This window comes from Bicyclus anynana, chromosome 8 (assembly GCF_947172395.1).
Source record: "Bicyclus anynana chromosome 8, ilBicAnyn1.1, whole genome shotgun sequence".
Classification (NCBI taxonomy): Eukaryota; Metazoa; Arthropoda; class Insecta; order Lepidoptera; family Nymphalidae; genus Bicyclus; species Bicyclus anynana.
The window spans coordinates 1,756,479-1,770,251 of record NC_069090.1 but is presented as its reverse complement, the minus strand read 5'-3'; the positions used below and the strand labels follow the sequence as shown (position 1 = coordinate 1,770,251).

Below are 13,773 nucleotides of genomic sequence, written 5' to 3'. Positions count from 1 at the left end.
ATAAATAAAACAAACCTTTAAAATATCCCGTTTTTATTTTATTCTTAACATTATAATTATAATATGTCTATAAACGTAATTCAATGCAAAGACCACACTTTGGATACCAACTTACGAGTACGTCTGTGGTTCACTGTATTATATTAGTCCTCGAATGCGAGTTTCTGGGGTGCGGGATATGACGTCAAAAACATTCATTTTTAATTTATTCTATGTCGAGCAGGTACGCTCATTGCATGGATCTCTACCACATCTATGATCTATGGTTTCCCTTATTTTAAAATATGATTATTGGTTTATACCATAATTTATACCAATTTGATTGCATACGTAAGTTGACCCTTAATGGCCTTTGCCTTATAAACAGTTGTACAAAAAAGTCTTTACATAACTTATCTAATCACCTGTACATAATACTAAAGTTAATTATGAACTAAATAGCGCTTACTTATGTTAAATATACCCAAATTAATTGATTTTTAGTTCGAGATTTCAATTATTATTATGAAAAAAAAAATTGAAAATTGATCACACTAATAATAAGTTTTGGTTATTGTAATCGCGAATATGATTAACGTAATCGGGAATGTGATTATCGCAATCACGATTATGGTCGTAACTACGAACCTTATGGCAGAAAATAATGCCTCTTTTCATAGGTTTTAATAAAATTATTTACAGTTTAGACTAAAATATGTAGCAACGATAAAAAATATATACAATACGAAATTATGTTGTAGGCTAAATTGATGGTTGAACAGTTGTTTCAACCTGATCATCAATTTAGACTAACATTTTTTCCGAACATCGTGCGTTAAATTGCGCAATTCAAGATTTAAGGTGTCCTCGGTTACGCAAGGCGGCGACGGGGCGTCATCCCGCGCTCGTGTCCCTCCCACCCGATTTCGCATCACGCGTCTTAATTTTTATACAACCTGCGCTGCGCTATTACTCGCACGTCATTTTGGAGACGATAAAAAGTTTGCGACTATAGTTAACAAATACATTCCTTTTGTTGTACCTAATACGATTTAATAAGTAGATAATATGTAAGTATATAAATATGTTTTAGATTACTTTGAATATAGTCCTTTAAATTGAGGGATTAACCAACGACATACATTGTACCTACGGTACATAGACTCTGTGTTCTCTGATCACTCATTCACACGGCTCGCGGAACTGACAGATGATTATATTAAAAAAAAACTGTCAAATAGTTGCTCCTCATTTTTTTTTTTTCAGAAAAGTTTGTGGCACTATCCACGTGAACGTCCGCGGAAAGAAATTATCCCGGTTTACTTGGGTTTACAAGTACCGTCAAACGTCCTAATAGAGTTGCTGTGGCAATTTTGCAAAATGAAACTAACGTGTTAAAGATAAGGTATATATTAGAATGAGGACTTTCCGAAATGTATTACGAATTTTGCCACATTGAACATTAAAATACAGCAGTGTGCGTGTGAGTTTTCAATAGTTTCATACTGTTACTGTCACGTAAAGTAAAAGCAAAATTTATATGGAATTGAAAGAATTGTGTAGTAGTGTCACTAGATGGCGTTGTTTCAATTCCTTAGAAATTCGCGTTTACGTTACGTGACAGTAACAGTATCAAACTGCCGCTAGGCCCTCAGTTCTTTGCCAACCTAAATACTGCCAACAAACTTAGCTGGCCCAGTGTAGGTCGCTAATTGTCGCTAATTTAATAAATTGTTTTTCAAAATGGCGACCGCCGCGACGTTAGTTCTAGTTTTGGCCACCGGATCAGAAAAGTTTGACATTTTAATTGATAATTTATACTACAGTGTGACGTCAGCTTCAACTGACATTTTAATTAATGATCTTTGTCGTTTGAAACTGATGATGAACTCTACTAACAATAATGTTATTTGGGTTCATGTTTTGCCCAATAGAAGAAATTGAGCAAAATATTGTCGAAACTTAAGTCTTAAACTAGGTTTAGTTTAAAAAATGCGCCGCAGAACCGACCAAAACATGTACAACACGAAGACAGCAAAAACGATCCGTACTATCTGGTGGAGATAGTAAAGTCTGAAACAAAAATAAATAGTTTGAAATTCATAATCTATACCTAAGTATAATAAGTCTGTAGAGATTCTGTACATGAAATATATTTCCTTAAATAACTACTGATATCAGGGATGATTAGTGATAGATACTGATGCCAATACAAAATAAATGCAATTAGTAAAATTTTTGTCCGACTGTATATTCGTTATAGAAGCAAAACTACTCGACGGATTTTAACGAAACTGGGTACAATTATTCCTCATACTCCTGGGCAGGTTAGTATACTTTTCATCACGCTACGATCAATAGGAGCAGAGCAATGTAGGGAAATGTTGGAAAAACGAGAGAAGTTACTCTATTTTTACAACGATACTACCAGTAAGGGCTGGATTAAAAAGGTCGGACGAAGTCGCAGGCGTCCGCTAGTGTAAAATAAATTAATATACCCATTGGCATAATACACCAATCACTGTCTAGTGCATAGCCTCAAAGTATAGTCTAGTAGAGAACTCTGAAACCTGAATATTTAATGTGAAAAAAAATTACAAACGATAGCTATTGGACGCACGGATTTTTTTCTCCTGCAAGCCAAAATCGCAGTTTTATAACCGAAAAACAAATATGCCACTGGTCATCAGTGGTCGCTCATCGGTTGATGTGATTAAGATGACCATAAGGTTAAAGTAGGTAACCTTTTCCACTTGATCCTCGCCTGTGGCAGGGTGTCATCGCTTTCCTTAAACAGATACCGTCGGATGCCGGCGAGGTAGTCGTCGAAGTATGCGCTCCAGTCCACCTCGCTCATGCTGAATGGGAATAGCTGCGAAACAAAAATGCAGACTTTACCACCGTAGAATAATTCTTCATATATATTCATATATAAATCATTACTACCAGCCTTTATTAACGGCTGGTTTTACGGAGTCACGCTGACCGTCGACGCTAACAGCGCGTGACGCGTAGCGCGCAGACCACCGCACGCGCTGATAGCAACGCGTTATTCTGAAACGCTCCCTGGGAGTTCATACATTTCGTCTGTCAGCGACGACGGTCAGCGTTTTGTCAGCGTGACTCTAAAACCAGCTTAATGGCTGATTAGTTGACTGGAGAGCGAGCGTGCAACAATTCACTCTCGTGCCGCTCTTTTGACACGAAAGAGAGAAACCGATTGATGGCCTACGAGCCCTCCGACTCGCTCTCTCTTTTTCGGAACGAAAGAGAGACATAGGTACGGTCAACTTAGTGAATTAGCCTGCTGATACTCATATTGACCCATTGGCTAAGTTCTTGGGCCAAGATATACGTTTACGGCTAGGCCTTCGTTTTCCCTTTATCTTTCCCTGGATAATAAGCTGGAGCAGGTCATATTTGAAGTTTCAAATTATATGACCCAGACCCAGAGATTCATCCTTTGAATTTGCTTCAGAACCTCTGTTGGCTTTCCCATTATTTGCAGTACAATATTATTGCGTACACGATATCTCCATGATCTACACGGCATGCGCCTGTAAACCCAGATCTTAAACGTGTCAATGAATATTTTACTACACATCGCCTGCGTTAGTGTCCAGGCTACAACTCCATTAAGTCGAAACACTCATCTTCAGAGATATTTTTAAATTGCGGTCACTTAAAGGTGCTCGGGCGATATTAATGAATATTGTCAGACCAACCGTGGACTATAATAATGTTGAGTTTATACAGAATGCTCGGGAGTATTCGCCATAACTCTGGGGTTATATTTTTTCGAGGTATATAGCTGTTCTACCTGCTTATCTAAGTCGGAGGTGATCTCCCACAGTTCTCTCGTCCGCCGATTACAGAACTTGATCTCGTTGGTGCAGAAGTAACTGATCACTGATGAGAACTTGTGGATCTTGCGGTACACTTTCAACATCCTGGAAAACAAAAAATACATATTTATTTGCAATCACTGATGGTACAATCTGATGACCCACCTGCAGGCAGCATGCGACCAACGACTTATTTCGTGAAGAGAAATAGACACCACCAATGGCGGCGGAGTTGTACTAGTCACAACTCTTTCGTCTCAATGCAATGAAAGAGATAGCGATAACGCCGATTGACATTTGTCTATGTCAAGTTAAAGGTATCATCATTGACAACCTTGACAACCGATGTTGACAGAATGTGAAGGGTTAGGCTAATAGTCCACCACACTGGCCTAAAGCGTGGCAGACTTTACACACCTAGAGAAAATTCTCAGGTATGCAGGTTTCCTCACGATGTTTTTCCTTCACCGTTTGAGACACGTGATATTTAAATTCTTATCTGAAAAGTTAGAGGTGTACCTAAGGCACGGACCGACCAAACGCCCTCCGAATCGAAGGCAGAGGTCATATCTACTAACTATCATGGCATAAAGCAAGCTATTAATTAGAAAACAGACTTTGTGTATCGACCCCAGAACCTTTAGGTACCTCATGAGAAACGCAAACCATTTTGTACGCGTCATAAGGACATCAATGTTATACCTACTCCTTAATTTCTTAAAATGCACATAATTGATAAGTTAAGAGTTATGCCCTCTGAATCAAAGCAGAGGTTAACCACTGGGCTATCACGCATAAATGTAACACTCCCAAAAAGTATTAGTAGGTAACTTACTGAGGTTTCCTTCCAATACACACAGCGAGCCCGTCGACGAGCGCGGCGGGCAGCAGATGTAAGAATAATATACAGATTTGGTTCATTAGGGCTGACTTGTGTAACTGCAGGGAGAAGTACCTGGAACGACGTTGTAAGTTTTTAACAGGGGCGTAGCTAGCAGACCCGTATCAGCTGTATCAATGATACGGGGCCCCCGGACTACAGGGGCCCCTTACGTGTGAAAGTTAGTAAAATAGGTTATGTCACTGTAATTTTTTTAGGCAAGATTTTTTTTTTTGAGAATTCATCCCCCCCCTAACTATTTCGTTTACTCCAAGGCACGCTACTCCACTGGTATCTAACCTAATGTATTTTAATTTTAACAATAATTGTAGATGGCAGAGTATTTGCCCGGAGTTCATCGCCAGCCTATCAAGTTGTTATCACTGAGGATAATACAAAATACAATTTTTTTTTTATTTGCTGAACATCTTAAATATTATACAATGTACAATTTTTTTATAGATAAATGTATTCAGCCGTCTCTGGCATACAAATTAAATATAATAAAAAATAATGGTTTTTATATTAAAACACTTTCACGTAATTTCAGGTACATTTGTAGGGTAAATTTATATTTATACTTCTACGACAATTGCCATAAGAATGGTCTTAAAAAAACACGACTGCCCTATGTACCTGTATCTATTAATAGGCATAGGCCTATTAATAGATACAGGTACATAGAACCACCTTCTGATATGTATCTGATGATAGCTTCCTCACCAGTATAGGCATCGTCCTTTGAAGAAAGAAAGTGACAAAACTCACGATTAGACTATATGACATTTACCTATCAGACGGTAGCAGGCAGTGCTAGAAATGAAGTGTTGGATTCAAGGCCAAATCCATCTTAGGTTTGGGCATCAACAGAAAAGCTTCTTTTCGGTCAAGAATTTCTAGAGTAGGTAGTTTTTATTTTCTGTAGGTACGTAGGTACTTGAGTATTTTGTAAATTGCAAGCTGATTTTTTTCTTTGTGACGATTTTCAATGGCATCTTTGAATAACTACGGTGGGGGTTATAGGTAGATAGATAATTACAATTGAAAACAAATTCAAATGAAAAAAAATCTTACCAAACAGCATTAGAGAATGGATGCTTATCAATCCTGGCCATATTCTGCGCCATGAAGTCTCCCCACGTGATTCTGTTTTCCACTGAGCTGACGAAGTTGTAAATTGGCGACTCTGCTGGCGGACTGCAATTTAATTATCACCATGAGTCTTTACATTAACACTCTTAAAAGTTAAAAGAGAAATGCTGGTAAACCCGTGTACCTCGGAGACCATGTAAATCCATAACCATGGACCGTGTACTTTAAGCTGCCGTCCCATCGGCCTATGAAAGTGGATAAAAAAAAGAGAGTGCATCTGTACTTGCGCACACACTTGTGTACTATAATATCACCTGCGTGCGTGAAAACGTATAATACTTCGATTATAACTTCTGTACCTACTCACTATTTCCGATGTTCAAACTCTTTTTTTATATTTATAAGTACTTTTTCGGCAATGTATTGTCTATTTTGATTGTATTTTCTTATAATTAGTAATATTGTTTTGTAATGACTGTTTTTGCCAAAATAAATAAAAAAAAAAAAAAAAAAAAACGCTGAAGGAAAACATCGTGAGGTATCTCTGCATACCAGAGAATTTTCTTAATTCTCTGCGTGTGTGAAGTCTGCCAAACCGCATTGGGCCAGTATGGTTGACTCGAGCTCAGCAGTAAGCCGAATATGGGTTGATAATGAATAACCTACATGGTTATGACGACATTGCTACCACCAAATCGTGGGCAAAAAAAAGAAAGGAAAAAAAAAAAATTTGGTCGGGAGCATATTATTATTATTCTTTACTTGGAAAACAGAACCGGAATACGTTGTACGATCGACCACGTCTTTAAGGTCGTGCTCAGAAGTAATCTACCAACAAATTGGAAAATTACGTGATCATTTCAGAATTTGGATTGGATGAGGCATTGCAAATGTGAAGAATTGCACATTTTCTATGCCTCATCCAATGGGGTTTTCTGAAGATAGGTATATTTATATGGTGGTAGCTCTCCCCCTTATATGCCTAGGACCAGGCCACACCCGAGACAATGTAGAAAATATAAAATCCTTAATTAAATTAACCCGAAGAAATCCAACCCACGATAGAAAATAAAATCATTACCATCAGCGTCAAAGAAGTCGTCAAAAAAACTACCAATAATAAAAATTGGTGCTTACCCGTTCTTATATTGCTTGTGCACGCTATAAGCCGCTACCATGAGGCAGTTGACCACCGAGTCCACGGGCACCAAGTCCGCTGTCACTGACTCGTCACACTGAAGCGTCCGCAATGTACCCGTCACTATAAACAGATTATCTTTTAAATAGCCTACCACAAGACCGGGCCTCCTCCTTCATTATTTTAGAATGGATATGAAGCTTAAACCCACCACACTGCTTCAATACAGGTTGGCGGGTATAGGATGATAATGGATATGACCTCTGCCGATTCCGGAGGGTGTGGGTTCGATCCGGTCCGGGGCATGCATCTCCAAATTTCAGTTGTGTGCATTTTAAGAAATTAAATATCACGTGTCTCAAAACGGTGAAGAAAAAATATCGTGAGGAAACCTGCATACCAGAGAATTTACTTAATTCTCTGCGTGTGTAAGTCTGCCAATCCGCATTGGGCCAGCGTGGTGGACTATTGGCCTAACCCCTCTTATTCTGAGAGGAGACTCGAGCTCAGCAGTAATAATAATGATAATGATTGCTGAAATGGCGCCCTCGCAACGGAAAGCGCAGTGTTAATCGACCTTCGCACTAGGTGGACTGAGGACATCAAGCGGGTTGCAGGAAACCGGTGGATGCTGGCAGCTCAAGACGAAGAAGAAGAAGTTTGGAAATCCATGCAAGAGGCCTATGCCCAGAAGTGGACGTTTATCAGCTGATGATGATGATAATGATGATGATGATGATGATGATGATGATGATGATGATGATTCACTAACCGGCACCCACAGCAACTCCTGTCGGCCCGTACATATTGTCCAGCCAACATTTCAGCGGCTCCTTCACTGTTGAAGTCACTGAAAAAGAGTTAAAAAAAGATTGAATGGGGCACATTCCTATTCCCCTCCAATTAGTCGGAAAAGAACGAGATAAGAGTAGGTACGAGTCTGGTACGGGAAACAAATCCACGCCCTCTCGACGTTAATCTGTTTGCTTTTCCGTGGAGATGATGAACCTTCGATTGCATATTGTACATGGTAAATTATTGTACATGATCAGATTTTCATAGATGTCAAAAAAAGAAATAATTATCTGCGAGGCACATTTAAATCATGGATCATCCATCTTTATTCGAGTAAAGAGGTAAATCTTTGGATCTACTGCACACATTTTGAAAATTCTTTTACTACTAGAAAGCTACGTTATTTGTGCGTATTATCCCCGTATTCTTACAGGACCAACTCAACGAGTCGCGAAGCTGAATTGACAATAGGCGTGGCACATACGAGTAGTTCGAAGAGCTGACGGACGTTGGGGACCCAAGACAGGGGTGTAGCTACCGCCGAATGAACCGTATCAATGATACCGGGCCCCCAGATTACAGAGGCCTCTTATGTGTAAAAGCAATATCAATATATATTAAAATCGTTGCTTAAGCGTGCGCCCAAAAGTTATGGTAAAACATCCTATGGTTAAATCATTGTCATATTTATTTTAAGCAAGCATTTGTGTTTCTTTGAGAGAAATCTTTACCCTTCATTAATTGGGCCTTCCAACTAATTTTGATAGGGGCCCTCCAAGGCACGCTACGCCACTGACCCAATGTGCAGGAATGGCGACCCCGCACTAGGAAGCGCAGTTTTGGTCGACCCCGGTGGACACCAGGTGGACTGACGATTCAGGTACAGGGATTCACTGGATGCAGGCGGCTCAAGATCGTGACGTTTCGAAGTCCCTACAAAAGGTCTATGTCCTGCAGTATGGACATCCATCGGCTGATATGATATAGTCAAAGAGCTGGTTACCTATCGCCGGTCGGAAGATACCCAGCGGAACATTCCTTGCGTTCAGTCTCAGTTCGTTCTCCGCTAGAGCCTTCGTAAACGTGTACGTGTTGGGCCATTTACCTAGAATACTGGAACAAAGCAGATGGTATTAAATCTATGGACTAACATACAGAGAAATGTTTAGATAAGAGCTTGGTATATTCAACACAATGTTAAGCTGAAACATTTTCGAAGGTTGTGCCAAGCATAACATACGGTTTTCTGATACTACTTTTGGTATCAGGACTATAATAATGTAAAGGTGCTATGAATTGCACAACTTTAATCTATATGAATCTTCTTTACTTTTACTTTCTTATGAAAATACCATAGATTTACGAGTCGGTAGTGGAAAATACAATGCTCAAACATTAGTTTCTATGTTGTTTAGCATGTTTTTGGCGTCTAGCATAACTGGTAATGGTAATTACATCATAGAAATCTGTGTTTCCATTCCCCCTTCGGCTTTAGCCTCGGCTAAGTTACCCAACCTACAAAGGCATAGAAAAGCCAGAAACCAGCCTGACCCCCGAGTATAGCTTGCTGCTGTCCTCGTAGCACGCGTAGAACCGCTCCTCGATGTGGTACAAGCGGGTACACTTTATAGATGGCAAAGCTAGAGTGTAATGTCCTCACGTGGGAAGTACGTCATTGATCTGCTCGTCGGTCAGCTTGTCGATCATGTGCTGCAGCTTGCCGCTGTCCTCGTCGCATGGATAGAACCGCTCTTCGATGTGGTACAGGTGAGAGTTGGAGTACGCTGTCGATATGTGCATGAACACCTGGGAATATAAACAAACCAGAGTATTAATCGCCTTACCGCAGTCGTAAATTTCTTCTTTGCCACCTCATCGCCAATTTTTGCCGCTCGCATCACCATATTGGTAAAATGGAGGCTAAACTGTTTTATGTAAAACTTCTTATGCCTGTAGTTTCACCAGCAACCACACCTACACTTCTGGTAGGTAAATAACAATTCTAATTGGCAGCACAGAATACATAATAGACGATAGATAAAGTTTCCGACAGAAATATCAATGGTGGTAGTTCTCTTCGGTCACTCTTGCCATAGAATGTCATAAATCAGCCCTGTCAGCTCACCCAATAGCCAACCTCACCTGCTCGTGGTGTAGGACCCTGCTGATGGACTGAGGAGACTCTGGCGACTGATTATGACTGATGGCGGTATATCATATCCATTCTAAACTGACTGGATTTTGTAAATGACACAGGCAGGGAAGCAGCGACACTTCCGTGGAAATCCCAGCCCTGCGTTGACCAACCCGTATGCCCAGCGTGGACATAATTGGGCAATACTCATATTCCCCGGTAGCTCCGACATTCCTGGCTGTGGCAGTGGTTGTGGTAGCTATTAGGATCCCAAAGTACTGGAGTAACGAGCCCGCACCGGAATGCGCACTGCTGGTCGACCCCCACTAAGCCCGATGACATCAATCGAGTAGTAGTGAACCGCTAGAGCTACTGGCGGTTCAAAACCATGTTGTTTGGAAGTCCTTAACAGAGGCCTTTATCTAGCAGTGGAAGTCCGTCGGCAGTTCATTATGATGCCTACCTAATAGACAAGTTAGCGACAGAAATTGTCATGGTGGTAGTATTTCTCCGAACAAGCTTACAGGTAAATCCATACCTTCAACTGTTTAATATCTTTGGCCAGTTGCAACAGCGACAGCGGTGCCTGCACATTGGTGACGAGCGCCGCGCGGAGATGTTCGTCGAACTTCACGGTGGCAGCGGAGTGGAAGATTATGTTCACCTGTACCACACACAAATGACTTTGAGAAAGTTTTTAGAATCCTGTGAATAATATTGAAGAAGTTACAATATTGTTCCGATAGTCGTTTCAGTCTTAAAGCGACAAGCTTCGACCAACACTATAAGAAGCTTTCGCTTGACTGCTGGATCAAGGGACGGAGTCTGGACCATCGGTTGCTTGGGCACAAGCAAACTGAAGAGTTTGTTTGTTTGGTTGAACGCGCTAATCTCAGAAACTACTGGTCCGATTTGAAAAATTCAGTATTAGATAGCCCATTTATTGAGGAAGGTTATAAGTATGTAAGTATGTAAGTATGGAATGCGGAGATAATATATATAGTTTTATATATTATCCCCGTATTCCTACGGGAACGGGAACCATGCGGGTGAAACCGCGCTGCGTAAGCTAGTATACTATAAAATATACTTTTAATTGCTGCTTAAGTAAATTTTTTAATAAATTATGATACAAAGTAAATTAAGATTTTTCCATTTTCTCACAATGATTCACTTCTGACAATGATCCTTTTTGGCAATTGATTATAATTTTTTGTACAAAATGAAGAAGGATACACCTTCTTAATTTTATACAAAAAATTATAATGGTTGTAATTATAAAGTAAAACAAATTTTAAGTAAAAAAATTCACACAGGTATTAATAGTAGTATAATTTATATAATATGTAAATAGATTGACATGGTAAAAACAATATTAAGTCTTCCTTTAGATATAATTATATTGGAAAATTTTAAAGATAACGAACTTACTCAATTAAACTCTGTGTTCACTATTTGCAATTTAAATCAGCTTATACCTACTTGCTTATTTGTAATACCGAATCTAAGGAAGGTATAACAATAACATTCATATAACCTTAATAAAATATTATCTTGTATTTGCTTAATTTTTTTAATTGTCGGAAAATTATACCTACCCTCCGTTTTTGTTACATGGTTTTTAAACACGCTATTTTTTACGTCAGACAAGCAGACAAAAATCAAAAAGAAATATTTTTGGCTTCAGTATCGATTGTATAATGCCTTGCAACAAAAATTTTCAAAATAACAATGAATGTACAAAATGTACAGAATTCGACCAGTTTTATTATATTTATAGATGATAGATGGCGCTGCTAGTCTGTTATTCTACGGTAACGTTTGGTGTTGCAAATGGTAAAGAAAAATCTCAAAATGCGAATTAATGTTTGAATGTAAGAATTCGACCAGTTTTATTATAAGTATAGAAAGAATATTTTTTTATTTTATTTTATTTATTAGATAGATAAGTAAAAAAAAATTGAATTGTTAAATCTTTTTTAGGTTTACGTTCACTGATTACTCAAAGACGCCTGGACGAATTTAGGTTTTTATTTCGAATTAGATTTCGAAATAGGTACCATGTTCCATAGTTCTATACATCCCATGATAATTACCATCAAAAGATTTGACATTTAGGAAATCGATGGAACTCTTCTAATTTTTAGTGCATTTTAAATTTGGTATTTTTTGTAAAAAAAAAACAAATTATTATAGACTGTAATTATTGGCAATAGTAGATCACTATAATTAAGCTTGCATTACATTTTATCAAAAAATATACAGTGTGCCTAGTGGGAGTTTTCGATATTTTCATACTGTTACTATCGCTTTGACGTAAACGCGAATTTATATGGAATTGAAACAGTTGTGCAGTAGTGCCACTAGATGGCGCTGTTTCAATTCCTTAGAAATTCGCGTTTTCGTTAACGCGATAGTAGCAGTATCAAACTGCCATTAACTATAAACGAATGTTGTATATTACAATACCTTTTCTATAAGAGTCTGTCTATCACTAATTGTAAGACCTAGACCCGCCGCCTCGCAGTCCGCCGGTATGGCGACTATTTTGTGTCGGAACTTTGGTACTTCTTCTTTGAGACGACTGAAAACCTGAAAAGAAAACACATGTTATCTTGTATGAAAAATGAAAAAACGTTTAATCATTGACTATAGTATTACCAGGGGCGTAGCCAACGGTACAGCCGTGTCAATGATACGGGCCCGGAGTACAGGGGCCCAGGGGCCCTTACGTGTAAAAACAAAATCTGGTGTTTCCCGGACAAAAAACCCCAAAAAAAAAACTGCAGAATATTTCACTTTATAAATGACAAAACTAATAAAAATCTTTTTCTTCCCCGATCAAGCGTGCACTCAAAAGTTGGAAACATTCTACAAAGTAGGTTTTGATGGTCTCCATATCGCAGTAGTATGCGCAGTGGATTTACAAGACGGAGGTCCTGGGTTCGATCCCCGGCTGGGCCGATTGAGGTTTTCTTAATTGGTCTAGTTCTGGCTGGTGGGAGGCTTCAGCCGTGGCTAGTTACCACCCTACCGGCAAAGACGTGCTGCCAAGCGATTTAGCGTTCCGGTACGATGCCGTGTAGAAACCGAAAGGAGTGTGGATTGTCTTCCTACTCCTTACAAGTTAGCCCGCTACCATCTTAGATTACATCATCAAGTCAAGGGCTAACTTGTTAAGAATATAAAAAAGAAGGTTGTCACTGTCATATTTATTTTAAGCGAGCATTTTTGTTTTTTTTATAAGAAATCTTTACCTTTCATTTGGGCCTCCCAACTAATTATGATATAGAGCATCAAACCGACTTAAAAAATCAACTAATTAGGGATGGTTTATTAGACTCGAGCGGGAAACGGAATTAAAGCGTTGCATACATTTTGTATATAAATAAAAATTAAAAATGTACACACCCTATCCATTAATTTATGACCATCTTACATACCGCCCTTTTCATTTCTGATGCATGGTGTCGTGTCGCATCAGAACGGAATCGGTTTCAATTAATTTAGAATGGTATCATTCATACTTGAACCACATGTCGACACACCAGATAAATATATCTAAATCCATCATCATGGTAGGCGTCCACTGATCATCATACGTATCAAACGCATCACATCAAACGGATCGTTAATTTTCATATTCCATATTTGGCTCACTGCTGAGCTCGAGTCTCCTCTCAGAATGCGATTGGTTAGGCCAATAGTCCACCACGCTGGCCCAACGCGGATTGGCAGACTTCACACACGCAGAGAATTAAGAAAATTCTCTGGTATGCAGGTTTCCTCACGATATTTTCCTTCACCGCTTGAGACACGTGATATTTAATTTCTTAAAATGCATAAAACTGAAAAGTTGAAGGTGCATCCCCGGACCGGATTCGAACCCACACCCGGAATCGGAGGCAGA

General features: G+C 39.1%; 1 protein-coding gene across 2 annotated transcripts in view; it reads right to left on the bottom strand.

Moving 5' to 3' along the window:
- Positions 1-16: 16 nt before the first annotated feature.
- Positions 17-13,773, bottom strand: part of LOC112047614 (fatty acyl-CoA reductase wat) — a 44,335-nt gene continuing 30,578 nt past the window's right edge. For both annotated transcript variants that reach the window (XM_052883236.1, XM_024084775.2), the window contains exons 4-14: positions 12,333-12,455; positions 10,402-10,527; positions 9,390-9,535; positions 8,733-8,842; positions 7,707-7,784; positions 6,934-7,057; positions 5,779-5,901; positions 4,660-4,779; positions 3,800-3,929; positions 2,724-2,851; positions 17-2,052 (exon numbers count right to left, since the gene is read on the bottom strand). In XM_052883236.1, coding sequence (XP_052739196.1) covers positions 1,965-2,052; positions 2,724-2,851; positions 3,800-3,929; positions 4,660-4,779; positions 5,779-5,901; positions 6,934-7,057; positions 7,707-7,784; positions 8,733-8,842; positions 9,390-9,535; positions 10,402-10,527; positions 12,333-12,455 — 1,296 coding nt within the window. In that variant the 3' untranslated portion in view covers positions 17-1,964. The remainder of the gene's footprint in view (positions 2,053-2,723; positions 2,852-3,799; positions 3,930-4,659; positions 4,780-5,778; positions 5,902-6,933; positions 7,058-7,706; positions 7,785-8,732; positions 8,843-9,389; positions 9,536-10,401; positions 10,528-12,332; positions 12,456-13,773) is intronic.